We start from the raw sequence: 17,911 nt of genomic DNA, 5'->3' as shown, positions 1-17,911 counted from the left end.
CTGATTTGAAAACTGTATTGTAAATAATATTTAAACACTGTTGTTATTGCAATGTTAATGAACAAAGCCTTAATAATTCACATAAAGTATCCGAAAATGGTGGGCTTACTTAAGATTGTGATATTTATTTTTACAGTGGCTTAAGGGAAACAGAAATAAACATTAGCTTGCCTCAACGGTAAACCCATTCTTTTCCAGTTTATAATCCGAAAACAACAAGGTTACTACAACGCAAACTTTATAAACGATTATTTTGAAATGTAATGCATGAGCTTAGTAAGGATTTCTCCCTTACACTGGAAGTAAGTAGGATTTTCCTCTAGACAGTAATAGGTTTATCATTTTAACGTATGTATGTATATTTAATACTTGGGGACAACAAGAGAGATTCAACTATAGCACTAGAAATATACCAAAAGTAGACGCGTAGAAATGTGAAAATTACCTTTTCTAGAGCTACATACATATCACTACTTTTGTACATATATTACAAAAGTAGGTTTCAGAGACCTATGGATTGGTATTTTATATGTCGGGGCAATTACAAAAACTTGGGTATATCGCCAAAAACATTATAATTTTAAACCAGAAATATTTCAATACAAGCAAAAACTGATATAAGAATCAGGTTAACTCTCATACTCTTAAGAATCTGAACTAATATTAGGGTGGTGTATGCTTACTTGTTTAATGTTATAGTACCTCCTCATACTAGAGCATGCTTTCACTAAATAGTTCGTCTATAATAACTCGATTTTGAAAATTGCGTGTGAATTCAAGGGTAACAGTTAGTTTATAAATTATTTTTAATACATCTTATATGTTTTAAAGTAGACTCCTTCATATCTTCTATAAATTCCACAATTCCAGCACCTTTAATTATTATATTTTGTCTTCAAATTTAAGTAAGATAAATTAAGATTAAGTTAAGACAGTCATGTTTTCGTTAATTTTCTTTCCTTTTCAGTTGTGCTACAACAATGCAGAATATTAAAATACTACCTGCACATTTAGTTTCGTATTTTAGTTCGCTAAATTGGTCTAAGTACAGACTTTAGGAAATTTATCAATATTAAAGGAAATAATTTTTAAAGGAATATATTTAATGAATGGGTCTACACGTAGTAAATTTACGATACTGTCTTCAGTTATTTATTAAGGGAAGGAATTTAAATTTGTTTATTTTTAAGTACATTTTATGTCCTATCTACCTAAATTCACCCTGTACAAAATTAACTAGCAAAATGAATGATCCCTATCCTTTATAAATTGCAATATAACTAAGTAAAGAAAAAGAGTTTGACATTTATGCATTCCTCTTGATACAAATGTTTTATCGAGTTTATTTGCATAGCAAAGCGAGAGTCAGTTTTAACTCAATCATTTCGTATTTCGCGTGTTTGACCAAAAGGTATTTAGTTATACTGTCACAGTCAAACGCATCATCTCATTTATTTCACATTTTCCATTAATTATACTAATTTTATTTGAAACTAACTTTGTGTTTGAACTTTTATTTTATAATACTATTACAGTGTGAGGCATTTCATTAAAATAAATAGTTACATTGCAAAATAATCTATTACAGTCCCTACATTTAACGCTATATATTACTTTTTCTTATTTATTTAATTGAACTTGTATCATATACTGAGGCTATAAAAAGCAAAGCGTAATAGCACCAAGGCGTCGTTAAATGGTATGTATTTTTTGAAAGACTCCTATTATGGCCACAAATTGGTTTAATGAAAATAACTATAACGGCAGTATGATCCATCGTAATATATTTAGGTTGCACCAGCTAAAGTTTAAATAAGAAACAAATGTAATATAAGCCTACTTGGAACACATTAGTACTGATGTCGAGAGAAAAGAAGAGACCTGGATTCTGGCCTATCTGAAAATTGCAGGCGCTACTACTAGTATGTTGCCGCACCTTGTTTCGTAATTCCATTATTGTTTCACTCTTTTGATTGATTTGCGGTCTAATTGTTATTGTTTTATAAGATAATTTAAATGACGGTACTGTTTTGATCAATTAAAATTGAGCAAAATTTATGTTTGTAATAAATTCTAATAATTAGGCTCTACAGTGGTTGTAAATAAACAATAATTAAAGGAATGAATTGCTGAAATTGAAGGTTTTTTTTTATTGTTAAGATAACAATTACTAATGTTCATATATGTATAATGTAAATGTAGTGCTTTTATGTATATAAAATTTAACATTGATACCTTACTGACTAACACAATATTGAATATACAGTAAACAAAAAACCTCTTACGCAAAAAATAGGAACATTTGTAATTGGATAAAAAAAAATTGCTTCAACAGCTTTACAAATACCACGTCAAAAGAAAATAATTATATTTTGCTAAAGTTGTAAATTGTTGAATATGAAACCGAGAGAACACAGTTTAATCCTCTAATGATATGCATGTTCGGAAGATAACATAAAAAACTTACTGTTAGTAATGTTGAAATTAACAAGACTGAAATAATGGGCGCGTCTAAGATGAGTCACACTCTGCAGGAATGCCACATTACTGAAAACAAATAACTCCATTGCTAGGATAAACAATTCGCAGGGTTGGCTGTGGGGCGAAGCGCCTGAAATTACCGCGCGGCAACACACTAGTACACAGCTGTGCGCCGGCACGGGCCAGGTCTCTTCTTTTCTCTCGCCACCAGTAAATTGTAGCATTTCTCCACAACATTTTTATTTAACAAACCCTCGACAAATATGGATCAAAAATTCACAGAAACGGAAATTCTATAATTATTGTAAAAGAAAATTTAAGATTGCAAATAGTAAAAATTTTAATGGAGGCATGAATAAGTCTCCTCGTTGTATATTACTAACAACTGCAAGAGAAATTGTTGTTTCAAGCTATGATTTTGCATCCAGTTACGTATAATGTGTTTATATGTGTTAAATATCTCATCTCGAAAATACCGCGTTGAAACCCTGAAGGCCATGGATGTTCTGTATTATTTGCGATAGTTATTTCATTGTTAAGTAATTGAATAATATGAAATTAATTATCACGATTAACATTGAAATGAGAATTACTTATAAAACAACTGAACGTAGACAAATATATTTAATATTATACTTACAATCGTATCCTATTCCAATTCTAGTTTATGTTTTTAGTCTTTTATAATGATTTCTAAGTAAGCAGTTCGCTAAATGAGGAACACATTTAGGTCAGACGATCTAATTTAGTTTACTAAAGTGTCAGTTAATAATGACAAAAAGAACCTTCCTTCTAAACAAGAAGCTATTCTTCTTTCTGTTCCATACTATATTCTGTAATATTTGTGATAGTTAATTCATTGTTGACCTGTATTGTTAAAGGACCTAAAATCCCAATAATTTTATGAGTACAAAGAATTTTTTAACATACCTTATGAAAAGTTATGTTAAAAAAGGCCTTTTTTAATTGATTTATTGGGAATGAGTTCTAACTACAAGAACCGATCAAAATGAATTATACTCAACATGATTTCATGGTCTATATTTACTCACTACAGAGATAATACAACTTCGTAACTATTGAAATGAATTATACTCAACATGATTTCATGGTCTATATTTACTCACTACAGAGATAATACAACTTCGTAACTATTGAAATGAATTATACTCAACATGATTTCATGGTATATATTTACTCACTACAGAGATAATACAACTTCGTAACTATTGAAATGAATTATACTCAACATGATTTCATGGTCTATATTTACTCACTACAGAGATAATACAACTTCGTAACTATTGAAATGAATTATACTCAACATGATTTCATGGTCTATATTTACTCACTACAGAGATAATACAACTTCGTAACTATTGAAATACCTCTTTTCAAGTTCGACTTATAAAAATGGAAGTGATACTTTATGAATAATATAACAAACGGAGAAGTGGAACAGTGCGTAGTACCATTCAGTTCTTACATGGAACTTAAATTCTGATATTTTTACTGTATTACAACACTTTGCTGCGAAAAGAGTGGTTTAAACATGTAACCACCATTAGCGCGAATTAAAAAGTTATGTGTTTACGATGAAAGCCCCAACTAGAACTATAATAAAACTCAATTAAGAAGTAGAATTTGGTTGTTAAAGGAATGGTATTTTACTTTAATGCTGATTAAAAACCATCAAAAGTGAACCATTAGCTCTATTGATCACACAAAGCAGGATATTGCAGGTAGAAATCGTGATTGAATACAAGAAAGACCCCAAGGAGTATTTATAAACAGCAGCATCGAGTTTTATATCATGGTACACCAATTTGTACAATATTATCGGCAATATACAAGAGTCCATAAATTATTCTATAAAACCTCGCCACTTGATTTGTCAAGTCAAAATAGGTAAGAGATCTCATGTAAAGTACAGTTCTATCTTAATTAGTTTCCCTACCTGTTTGTGGGGTTTAGGAAATAAATTACATATTTAAATAAATTCAGGTTATAAAGTTCAAAGTATCTCAAATGTTTGGTTTTTAGTAATGAACTGATTTGAAAGAATTCAGAAAAATATCGAGCCAATTTTTATGCGGAATGTTCAAAGTGTAATAACGAAAAACCTGTATATTTTAGGAAAATAAATTAAGAACGGCAAAATATTGGATACTTTGATATAGATATTTTTACAAGTTAATATCCATACTACAAATAATAACCAAGCATTAAAGGTTTTATTGTGCACCACCCCTCACTGAAAATACAATAATCGAATTGACAATGTTTAACTGTTGATGAATAATCTAATTGTTGCATTACCAAAGTATTTGAGATAAGTAGCTCATTGTTGTCTTTTTGCACATATGTTTAAAATTAGTTTGGATGCATTAAATATTGTTTGGTGACTTTATTTACAATACGTATTCCATAAAAAAATGCATAACGAGCCTAGTAAATGACAAAAATAACAGGTAATTTTAGCCGGTAAATGCAGCAATCATTTGATTATGTATCAGCATGTAAATGAAGGTAATAACTCGGTTAGTACCAGTGATGAATGACGCTCAGTAAAACCTTTAATAGTCGATTATTGTTTTTTTTAAGTAACCCATTTTGTAAGAAATCTTTCCTGAAATTTATCATATCTGCGTCATTACAGTTAAACAATTATTTACCAGCACAATTCCTGTTATGATATCTTTCTTAAACTTTTTCAAAATTTAGGAACATTGGACCAAAAAGGTTGTATGTATATATATTATACATTAATTTATTTTTTAAATATATTTAATTTCATAGAAGCACAACCAGACAGACCGTAAGCTAAGCAATATTGGACGTGGCTTACAAAGTTTTATCTTACAAATGAAGGGACACATTTTGAAAGAATAATTTATGGACATCCTGTAGACGAATGTTTTTGTTATGATACTTAATACAATTGTGTTGTTAAGGATTTATCTAGTGTACTTTTTTACTTAAATATAATTTTCGACAATGGGGGATTTTAAAAAGTAACATGTAGCCGGCCATCGCCGAGTTTGATACATTCTAGCTTGACAGTGTCGCTTGTTTTCGATCAACATGTTGTCTTGTGCGGTTGTTTAACTTGAACTTAATATTTGCTATTTTAAGATGCATTGTAGAAACTTTTGAAAATATATAAGCCATATTATGTTGAAAGGGGGAAACCTGCAAGCGATACCTTGAATTAGATTAAAGGTTAATATTAGCACTGTTAAATTCCTGGAATTAATTTAAATTGATCTGACAAATGTTATCCGTAAAACTATTGGAAAAAGAGCAAATCTAACGTAAACATGAAAACGAATTATCCCTACAATTATGGTTTACAATCCATTAAACCTGGCTCCGACTCGTTAATGACCTCTCATTGTTATTTGTTACCCATTACTGGTCGAGTCTAAACAAAACTTATTTATCACGGGTAATTTCACTAAGAATCGCTAGGAAACTCTTTTTGTGATAACGAGTAAAACAGTCTGTCAGAGAAAAATGGCGCAATATATTAATAATCCTTAGTTAATAATAATTCTAAGATAATTATAATTTTATCTCGAGGATTACAAGATATTTAAAATCTATGAACAGAAATGGAGCAATTTCAATTGCAGAATGCTCTCATTTCATCCTTTATTCCAAACAATCATGTAATAGAGAATCAGTCTAATATTAAAAACGTTAAAATAAAAGTAAACGAGCAAAAAGGGATTTCGTTTTGTAATGTTATAATTATAATTACTGTGAACCTCAAGACTGTATTAAATGAGCTTCATGTGCACTATAATAAAGGTTTATTAGTAAGTAAGTTTTAGAGGGTTATTTTACGGAAGTTAATTACAAACAGAGAATTGCTTTTTAACTAACTGTTTTTGATCCAATTTTATTGGTAGTGATTTTGTGTTTTATTAATCAATTAGTTAGCTATATTTATTCACGTAGTTATATGATTACTCAATGAGAATGTTAGTATACTTAGTTGTATTTCGAATGTGCAAATTTGAAAGTTTTTTTAATATAGGATATATTTATTTTAATCCAAAGGTCAAATTTACAGTTGCTTTGATGTTCACTTATGAAATGGATAATTTTATTGGTTGTGCGATTGAAAGAATTTTGTTTATTTTTTCCCACAACATATGTACATTGTTGTTTCGAAATTTATATAATTTCAATGTGAACAAAGGTCGACTGTAACTCCTACCCACCCCATTTTGAATTGTTATATTATTCCTACTTAAGATTTTGCTAAATTACGGAGGATATTCGTCTTAGACTCCTGTATATTGACCATACAATGAAATATAATAGAAATTCTGAATCACATACAATTTGATAAAGAGATTGATGCAGGAACATTATCCATGGAAGAAATCAATCATTAACCTCACTTGTTTTGATTGGGAACTAAATTAAATAGCACAGAAAGGGTAAAAATATAAAAAGTGTTAAAATCATTTGTTTAAGCCAAATGTACTAGAAATCAAATGTTAGACTCATAAGTAGAAGTTGAATTAGCTTCATCCAATGATATGAAAACGATTGTTGGCTGAACTTATAACTTCCAGTACCTTGAAGGGTTAAGTGTTAAGGTCTTAATCTGACGTGGGAAAATTTTCATTTCAAATTTCCTTTTCACGATCGTTCTATTTCAATCCCAACACAAGTTAGCAAGGATGACGATCGACTTTAGTCTTTGAATATTTTTACTCTTTCACGAAACACTTGGTTGTCTGCTTACAAATTCAATCTCGATTCCTTGACAGTACTGAGGGTATATTTACAGTAAACTCTTTAAAATATAATTGCATGTTATAAATGTATGCAAATCGGATATAAAAGAACCTTAGTGCGTGCACTATCTATACTGTTCTAAATTGGCAAACGTATGAAAAGGCAATTTACATTCAGTTGGAAATTTTTTACTTGGCGTTTTTTAATACAAAAACTACTTTCGCTGGGAAAATTACAAAACTGAAATCATCAATCAGGGACTGTTTTACAGAATAACGTAAATAATAAAAGTTTTACAAGGAGATGAGGGTTTTGTACTTGAAGAGAATTCTTTGCCAACTTTGGAACAAGAGTAACCGGATGAAGTTGAGGAAATGCTAAATTGTTTTTAGGAAACTTCGGTAATTGCTAGGTTGTGAGATGCACACTTTAATATTAAAGTGTTTTGATTGTTTTTACTGCCAAGTATTTTATTTACCAGACATACGTCACGATGTTATTCACACTAATATCATAATGAGTGGTCAAAAGTACTTTTAAAGTTGATTTTCCATTTCATGTTTGTGTCCATTATGAAATACGAAGTATCGTTCAATGCATTTGCCCTTGAACAATCAATCCATTTGAACGGTAAAAAATAGTTTGATTTTAATGTTAGCTTATTATGCTAATTACGGATTGACATAAAATGTATACAGACAGAGAAAATTGTTTTATAGAGTTTTGAAATAAATGTTTTTAAATTTTAAGTTGGCTGGAATTTAATATTCTCCGCTGGTTTAAGGATATTTATTTATAGAATATAATACAGTTTTGTTAATAAATTTTATAATTATATAATGTTAAATATAATATGATTTTAAAATAAAAAATGTGTATTTGATATAGATAATTAAAAAATTCCAATCTTAAAAATGGTTGAATGTTTTTCATTGTACGTGTTATGTTAAATATATATGGGCCGATCTGCAAACAATGTCCCCTAAAGAAGTGTTTTTAAGAAATGCTTTGATAATGACAAATCTTATTTCTAACTTTTATGTTTAAAAATATAATTTTGTAGTAAAGTTGTGCTGTACTATGCACTTTATATGCTTTAAAAAATGTTTATCCCACTATATGAAGTCAATTTTTAAGCTATCAGAAGTTTTGGTAAATGCATTGTTGTGAATTATAATATTAAACTATTTAATATTTTTCATCCAATTTTAATTCAACTTAAATAAACATGCATTTAAAAAATGTAGTCTTTTTAGAGCAATTTAATATTTGCGTTCCTCTGGGAAAAAATTGTAAACGTAATTAAAAACGTAACATTAGGAAACAAGCACCGCTCGTAATTCTTCAACGTTTAAACTCTCTTGCAAATTCTTCAACTCCTTTATTACTTTTATACGATTTAACTACTTAATTGCTCCTGCTCCACTTGTTAACTCATGAAAAGAGAGAAACATACTTGTGCGCTGTTTGTAGTCTTGTTGTGCGCGACTTGTGTTTAAAATGGGGATTAATTACATAACGCTGCAGAGAACGTTATAACTCGTATAACCAGAGCAAACCTTTACTGAAACCAAAGCTGTCTGTAACAGTTTCACAATTTTTGTTAATATTTCATTCCAGCTTATAATAAGCATTTCATCCTTTGGATTATAGTCGTACTCTTAGCCAGCATTGATTAGAGGACGGTTTATTGATTATTCCAGTGAGCTTTTCACTACTGTCAAGATATATCGAAATAAACCTCTTATGGTTAAAAAGAATACTATTTATACAAACCTCAACTAGGGAGCTATGTTTATTAAATGTATTTGTTTATAAAAAACTCGACTCTACAGAAATATTACATACATGTTTAAAAGGACTGACACATACAACATATTTTTGACTGTTTGTGACGAGCATTAGCACCTTTGTCATCTATAAATGAGGAAGATTAAGAAGATAATATTTCAGTCAGGATGCATTTCTTATTAGTCTCTTGGTCGTCACTTGTAAGTATTGTATGTATGTTGTTTAGAGTATCCCTTAGATCTTTCCAAATTCCTTGACGGTTTTGATCATTCCAGCCCCCATAAAAGTATATATAAAATGAGTAATCCCGAATGCTCTTAGAATTCAATCGTTGAGTATTTTCCATTTTCATTGCAAATGTATTTGAAAAATTTTTAGTGTTGGACTGCCGTTTAACACTGTAGGTCACATAATTAACTTTATACAATACCTTGATCAAATTTAATGTTGAGTGAATGAGAGACTCACCTTGGGGTTGGTGGAAGCCGTCGCGATGTCCGGGCTGCGGGTCACACTGCCGTGGCTCCTCACAGAACCGGTGGACGACAGCTGCTGTTCTCCCGAGGCACAGCTAGCGGCTTCCTCCACACTCTCCGTGCGGTTAGTTCGCAGCTTACGCAGTATCCGCGAGGGGTTGTTGCCCGCACGGTTGGCGTTTGAGATCGATATCGAACCTCCGGAAACTGGAAACCCGAACGAGAAATTATGAGCATTGAATTTGAATGCATGAATGAATTTGTTTGCAACTGAGTATTGTGTTCGTCTAGATCTCTTATTATTACTTCATAAAAACGCCTACAGTTGAATCTATGCAGTGAGACAGACAGCTGATGTTTGTTAACACGTTATTAGTTATGAAAAAAATACACCACATTATAAAAATATTTAATCTATTTCAGGGGAAAAAATGAACTCCTAAAGTAAGACTGGTATTTTGCAACCACATCAATAAATATGCACTGTTGTAATTTCAGGGTCACATTGATATCGTTGGTATTTCTTAAACTTTATTAGTTTTATTGTTTGATTGCACCATTGTTTAAAAATACCTCATTAAATATTACATAATTTGTTTGTTACGCATTTTAAAAATATTATTTTAAATCAAGTTGATCATGATTATTCAATAAGTATACCTCAAGTTAACACTAAGAAAATAGGGAAGAAGAAATGAATTAACATCTCTCTATACGTTTATATTTAAAATTAAACATAAATATTTTACTGAAACAGACAGAAATCATACGTTACATACAACAATAACTTTAAACAACAAGAAAAAGTGTTTGTTTACTTATATCAAGAACATTTTTACTGCCATCCAATGCAATTTTGTTCGATTATTTACATATATTAAATAATAAAAATGTATATCGTGTGTATTTTCCTTTTAAAGACGAGGTGAGTTTAAATCCTGGCATGATACAACTTGCCATTTCCTTGATACGCCGCGTACTCCCACAAATCCTCTTCAGGTTTTTACTTTATTCAATGTAGCGTAAACAGCTATTAATGAAAACTTTGTAAAAGTAGGCCTTTTATTAGTAAACTTAATAAAGATTTATTCTTAAACTGTGCCATTAAAAGGTGCTAAAATCCTCATACTTTGAGAATTCACTTCAAATAGACCAAAATTCTTTAATGTACATTCAAAATAATTATCAACACTCCTGCACGGTTAGTATCATTATGGAACCTATGATTGTCGGAATATAATGTTTTAGTTTATATTATTAGCAGCAGAAATATGTATATGAAGCTTACCGAGACCGGAGGGGACCGGCTCCTTCCTGTCCCCCAGGCCCTGCCAACAGTCGGCCAGCATGTGGTGTTGCAGGCGCGCCAGTAAGTGTGGGGAGCACAGGTCGGCAGGTCGCACCCCCGCTTTGTTGGGGACTGCTATCCTAGCTCCGTGTTCCAGGAGGTCCAGAACACACTCCCACGGGACTGTCTCCTGGCATACGGCCAGGTGCAGGGCTGTGTTCCCTAGGCGGTCCTGCAAACAGGAGAAAAGTCAGATAATGTATACCATGCGAAACAGATGATTCCTAGAATTAAACCAACAGTGGCAAAAGGATTAAAAGATGTGAGAAGAGGTTAGGTCCTATAAAAAATATTAAAATAACTTCCATATTTCTTAAAACTTGTTAAACTAAGGACGACTCTTCGGCAAACGATGCATGTTGAGGCAATTCATCGATGTATTCATAAGTAAACAATGTAATAAAATAATTAGTACTTTATTATTTGTTTTTTTAATGATATATTATTTGTCAGTTCTAATTGTAAGCCTTATTTAATCACATTATTAACTACCTGCATGCAAAATGTCATAGGAAAACTGATTCAACAGATCATTTATAACTTTATACTATATACTTATATAAATTTTCTTCGTTCGCATAGATTCAAAATAGGGTGTTTCACTAGCTTGTCACTTGGCGAGCAGGCCTCCACAAAGTTTTATAGCGCACACTTTTTTTAGATTTAAATATTATATAATATAATTATATTTTATCCTTGAGAGAACCAGTACAACGCATGATTTACTAGAATATTTATATAAGAACCGTTTAAAAACACCGGCAGCATTTCACGTGCACCAAGACGAATTATTGTAAAGGGAAAAATGACAAGTCACAACCTACCATAAGGCACCCTATCTGAATATAGGATTTTTAGTTTTTACCTGCCCGAACTAAAGCCAAAGTTATGAGTGTGTAATAGATGATGACACTATGAAGCAATTTGACGTTAGTGGTGTTTCACTGTGGTGACGGTACCATAGCAGCAAAAATGGTTATATCCCCGCATAAACGGGCTATCGGATCACAGCTCAAAAGCCATAACTCGATTGAGGCAAATTCCCTAATACTAAGCCGTAGGCTATTGATTGGCAAGCTTTGTTAGACAGTAGAACAGGAATCGCTTTTCAAAATATATTGGTACTTTTTTTTACAAAATTGTTTTTTAAATATAAGAATTAATTTAAAAAACATAGAGTCTAAAATCAATCTTCAATTTGACAACTCCTCGCCGTGCAAGTTTATAAATCTTTTAAAAGCTATGTATAAATAAAATTGTATAAATCTGTATAAACCTTTTTAACTTATTATATATTAAAGATAGAACAATCAAAAATTTTAACAATGTTGCGTCTGTTGATAGGTACTTGCACATATACACTACGAGATTAATTCTTTCCTATCCAAGTATAGAAACCATAAATACGGTTAAACTCTGTACAATTTAATGCAAAGAGAATACTTCTTTAGATAAAAACTTCATAAATATGTACAAAATATAATTACTATTAAATTAAAATAAATTTATCTCTCCAAGATATACTTGAGTATTAAAAAATAACCGATATTTACAAAACAACGGTTATATACTATTTTAAATTAGGACGGCGCTTAAACTAAATTATTTTGTTTAGTCTTTCCCTCCTAAGAGAGAGGCCTGGTTTTTAACTCACCACATAAGGATAAATTCACTTTTAAAATGTCAATAGTTTACTTTTTATTGGATTATCTTATTGTCTAATATTTCTGTTTGATTTTATGTAAATGACAATAAATGATTAATTTATTGAAAACTTTTATCGCGATAAGCAAGGCTGTACACGTGTATTTGAGCCACAATTTCCAACATAACTATTTATTTTACTAACTGCTTCTTCATTTATATCATATTCTTAAAAACATTTTATACTGAATAGAGTTTTAAATGAAAGTGATTGTCCTGATAAGTATTAAAAATAAGGATATGAAATGATGAATCACAACAAAGTAAAAATAGAATATTTAAAGTAGGTACATGTTATTTGATATTTCTTATTTGTTGAGGACCACAGAAAAGGTGAAAGGGCGCGGTTGAGATCTCTTGCGGTTCCCTTATTCCGCTCTCTTGACACAGTTCCTGAACATAATGAGGTGTTTGTGACGCCGCACCACGCGGAGGTACTCTTGGAATCTGCTCTCTCTTTCTCTCTCTCCCTTTACTCTTTTGTATGGGTTTTAATTGTTTTCTTATACCATATATAAGAGTTTGTACCACGCTCTCTACTGTACGAAGCAAGATGTCTATATAAAGAAATCTGATTAGTATTTAACCTCAAAATATTTTTTAGCAATAAGACAAACGACAAAAAAAATAATGGAACATTGTAATCTTAAATATTTGTTAAATATTATATGGGTTTAATTGTGTACATGGTATAGAATATTTTTAAACATATTTTTTATATTTTGGACAGAAATGTCAAAAAATATGAATCTTTAGGCAAACAACTAATTTCTTTACTTTATTGTAAAGTTTATATGCACCAAAAAGTAAAAATATCTTTCCATTTTCTTTCCTTTATTGATTAATAAACAGTTATATTAAATATTTCACTATGCAGTTTTATATTATTAATTATATATACATTTGATATATGTTGTTAAATTAGACTGTTGATAGATCACCAAAACACATTGATTCGTTTTTTTTGACGTGACAACGTCTTAAATTAGTTGCGGCTCGGAGTCACTCATGAAAAATGTAACGCCCGGTAACGTTACGATGCCCGTAGGATAGATTTAAACAGTCCGAAACGGGATCCGCACGGGATAAAGCAGATAACTGTGGGTCCGCCGCACGGGATATAAGCAGATAACTATTTTATTCGTGAAAATGTGGAGTGCTTTTCGTCATTTACAACAACTACAACAATAAAGGTAAATAATTGTACACTGATATGTTCATTATCGTAAACTATGTTTTGACACTTGATTAATTGTTATATTGACACAAAAGTTGAGAAACTGAGTTTATAGGTTATGTCATACTATTGACAAATGTTGATAGTGTTAAGTAAATTATTAGTTTAAATCACTCTGCAATCAATCGTAATTCTTACCTTGAGAAGAAACAGCGCGTAATGATTGCTAGTCAAACATTTTAAAATAACAAATTATAACCTCTAACCTGTCATAACAGTGCGACCAAACAAACGAACTAAACCGACCAATCACCACGCGCGAGTTTGAATTTAACTAGTGTTTAGCAAGAATTTCAAATTCCAATTTTTATCCGTTAAATGTTTTATTCAACTTTACCTTTACAATAACAATGATTCGATTTTTATGTTTGAAATTATGTTTAAATGTTATGCCTAAAAATGTTTTGACACTTCTCAGGTAGGATAGATTTAAACAGTCGAAACGTAGTTTCCTTTCTAGTATTTGTCTAGTATAAGAATGGCCAAATATTTTATCCGTTAAATATTTTTGTATCTTACCTTAAAAACACAATGATTCGATTTGTTATGTTTGAGTATGTTTAATGTTATGCCTAAAAATGTTTTGACACTTCTCAGGTAGGATAGATTTAAACAGTCGAAACGTAGTTTCCTTTCTAGTATTTGTCTAGTATATAAGAATGGCCAAATATTTTATCCGTTAAATATTTTTGTATCTTACCTTAAAAACACAATGATTCGATTTTTATGTTTGAGTATGTTTGATGTTATGCCTAAAAATGTTTTGACACTTCTCAGGTAGGATAGATTTAAACAGTCGAAACGTAGTTTCCTTTCTAGTATTTGTCTAGTATATAAGAATGGCCAAATATTTTATCCGTTAAATATTTTTGTATCTTACCTTAAAAACACAATGTATCGGTGTCAAATAAATAAAAGGAGTCATTTGCATTTCTTTGTTATATCACAACAATAGTTACAATATATTGTTTTACAGCGTAATAATTGCGTATATTCCATTTCAAACTATTATATAAATTAGATTAAAACACTAAGACTTTTCGTAAAACGAGTAGAATCCCTCTAAAGTAGTGGTTTCCCTTAATTGACATGGTTTTGTAACAAATGAGTAGCTTAATGCGTTGTAACAGCCCTAGGATCACATTTGCTTCAAGCTCCGCAACAACACAGTAACGTTTGGACTGAATCAAACATTTTGATTGTCAAAAGCTGTCTTATTCAATTTTTGAATTTAGTTTTAAACCAAACTAATTGTGGGGGGTAACCCTATTAATTGACTCTGCAGCATTAACTTCAGGTTTAAATGTCATATATTAAATTTAAAAGTGTACTGGATTGTATGGTTAACGTTCTATATTTTCGGGCTAACTGTACTGTTATTACAATACTTTAAGGACCTAAGTTATAGGTGTACATTGAAATAGTTCGTGCTCATATAAAAATATTTTAAAGACACACTACTCTAAATATCAGTTATTTAAATTCTGTATGCCTTAAATAACGTACTGGTCGATGATGGATGTAGTAAGTGTCTCGCTTGAAAACGTTTAGCTTGTTTACATCATGAGAATTTGATAGGTAGAAAACCAATTTCATTGGTATGTTATTGACATCTTTCCAACTCCAGTTTAAACTTGTAGGATTTAATTAGTTGACAACCAACTTCGACTTGACCAACCAAACTAAATAAATCAAATTATTTAGGCCTCTATAGCTCAATAAGACGAATGGTTGTGGAATAAAATTCAATAAGCGGAAATCTATTGAACGTTGTTCAAGGTACCTGATAGTACAATATAATGAAAGTTCTTAACCCTGGGTGCGGTGAAAGGGGGGAGAGAGTTGTCCAAAATCCCTTTTTATGATAATTAATCTAAATTAATTAAAAATAAAAAAAATCCTTATTATTTATAACTTATAAAAATAACTTATTTTTTCATCACACTTTTCTCCTCAGTGCCTGAAGACTTCTTTCTAAAGAAAATTTATGAAAAAGGCTGTTGTAGAGAATGTAGTTCACTCCAACATGAGTGCATGTTTAATCATTTTATATGAATTTATCAAAAGTTGGAGAATTTTAAAGATGTTTACTGGAATGCGTAATTTAGGTAAGAAACAACATTTAGTAAAACGTATTTTTTGTACACCTCCAACTCTTCTTACACCTTCGGTCATGATCAGAAAAGGCTAGGGGTTATTAATTGATATAGTCTTGGGGGATTGAGTAGAAAGAAAAATGGGTATTAACTGTTCAGTAAAATAATTTTCTTATTCTAAACGGGTTTTTATTTAGATTACAAATAGTAGAGCAATGTTTAATAGTAATAAGTCAAAAAAGTATGTGATAGTAAAAACAAGTGAAAGTATGTTATAATATTGCTTTGAAGTAGTGATTTACTCCCCCCTTCCTCCTACACCCCTCTTTTGGCCATTAATTGACTAGTAAGACAAGTGTATTCGAGAATCATTACACTTCGAAGTTCCTGAAGCTGTGTTGAAAACAAATATGTCAATGTTATTGTAACTGAATGATTTGCAAGGTGCAAAAGAAATAATACGGTATTGAACACCCCAAGATCTATCTATATTTGTAAAGTACAGATTGTTAAGTTAAAAATGTACTATAATATTATATAAATAATTACTAGCTATCAAACCAATAATAGGTAGTAATGAAAAATCATTACTAGTAAGTTATACCTTTATTAAATTGACGTCATAAATACCAATTGATATTATTAGTAGGAATTAATCAAGCGTATTTATTTAATAAGAATTAATTAGCACTATAATCAAGTATAAAAGTTATTACAATTTTATTAGTGAATAAAATATCATGCTCATTATGTATTATTGAATGAATGACCGAAGTGAAACATTGTATAAAATTAAATATTTTTCTTGAGTGAAAGTTATAATGTGTAAACCTTAATAAGATTAATATCCGTAACATAACTTATTTATGATTATTGTAAAACATAGTACATATCACGCGACAGAAGTCTGAGACGTGCATTTAAAAATATGAAATGCGTTTTGAAAACAGCTGGAGGAAAGAGTTGGTGTATATGCGGTCAAATGTATTAAACAAATCTCAACTACATATAAGGAATTTTCACATTATGCTTTGACCGTATTTATTGTTATCTGCTATGTCCACTTCGTATTAGCAGTCTTTCCTCACACTGAAAAAATCTCTGAGATTGAAACGTGTTGAAATTTTATTTCCAAAGGTAAAATGGTAAAATATTAAATGTTGTTTTTGAAAGGATATTACGTTTGTAAAACAAACTTTAGAACACAACAACGTTAATATGTTACACTAGAACCGAATATGTATGATTATAATATAATTAACACGTACTTGTTCATAAATTATGATTTCAAGAAATAATTAAATTTTTTACATACAAACTATATATTTTAATGCTGAACTATTACTTTAGCAAAACCACTGTAGTTTGAACGTAAAATATTATATTATTTTTGCACTATAATAGGGAAAATTATGATTTCTCGTCCATCCGCTATTCTTTGGGAAACTTTCAAAACCTTTCAAGTAAACTCTTTTCCACCAATTTTCCATAGCATATATTAAACGTAATAAAGTTTTTGTAGAAGTGTAATAAACAAGTAAATTATATACAATTACTGTTGATACAGAGCAACATTAAATATTTACTAGTTAGCAAATGTATAGCATAATTATACATTATAATTAGTGTTCAATATAAATAACTACTGTTATGATATTTTATATGACGAATTTGTTGTCAAGAGTTCAAGATATACTCTTATACATTTTTCAACAGAGGCACATTGGAATATTATTTATACATGATATGAAGAGGCTAAATTTTAAATGCTTCTAAAACATAGTTGTCATGACAACAGCAGATATTCAACAATCGGGAACGGGAAAGTAATTAATTACTCGTAAGTTTCGCTCGGCCTCACTGATAACTTACTACCCCTATTCTTGTTTGTAGGTTTGAAATAACTCACCCTATTCTCATTATACAATATATGGAATACCAGCGCACAGATTTGATACATTGCATAAATATAACTAGAATCCTTTGTTAAACGTGCTGCTGAGCACAAAAATACAAGAATGAA

At 30.4% G+C, this 17,911-nt stretch overlaps 1 protein-coding gene across 5 annotated transcripts in view; it reads right to left on the bottom strand.

Moving 5' to 3' along the window:
• The window catches only part of LOC124374291, a 1,063,620-nt gene that overhangs the window by 469,663 nt on the left and 576,046 nt on the right, over positions 1-17,911 (bottom strand). For all 5 annotated transcript variants that reach the window (XM_046832534.1, XM_046832531.1, XM_046832545.1 and 2 more), the window contains exons 11-12: positions 10,792-11,023; positions 9,496-9,710 (exon numbers count right to left, since the gene is read on the bottom strand). In XM_046832534.1, coding sequence (XP_046688490.1) covers positions 9,496-9,710; positions 10,792-11,023 — 447 coding nt within the window. The remainder of the gene's footprint in view (positions 1-9,495; positions 9,711-10,791; positions 11,024-17,911) is intronic.

The sequence above is a fragment of the Homalodisca vitripennis genome, chromosome 1 (genome assembly GCF_021130785.1).
Source record: "Homalodisca vitripennis isolate AUS2020 chromosome 1, UT_GWSS_2.1, whole genome shotgun sequence".
Classification (NCBI taxonomy): domain Eukaryota; kingdom Metazoa; phylum Arthropoda; class Insecta; order Hemiptera; family Cicadellidae; genus Homalodisca; species Homalodisca vitripennis.
The sequence above is the reverse complement of the archived record's forward strand: the minus strand, read 5'-3'. Positions and strand labels throughout refer to the sequence as shown.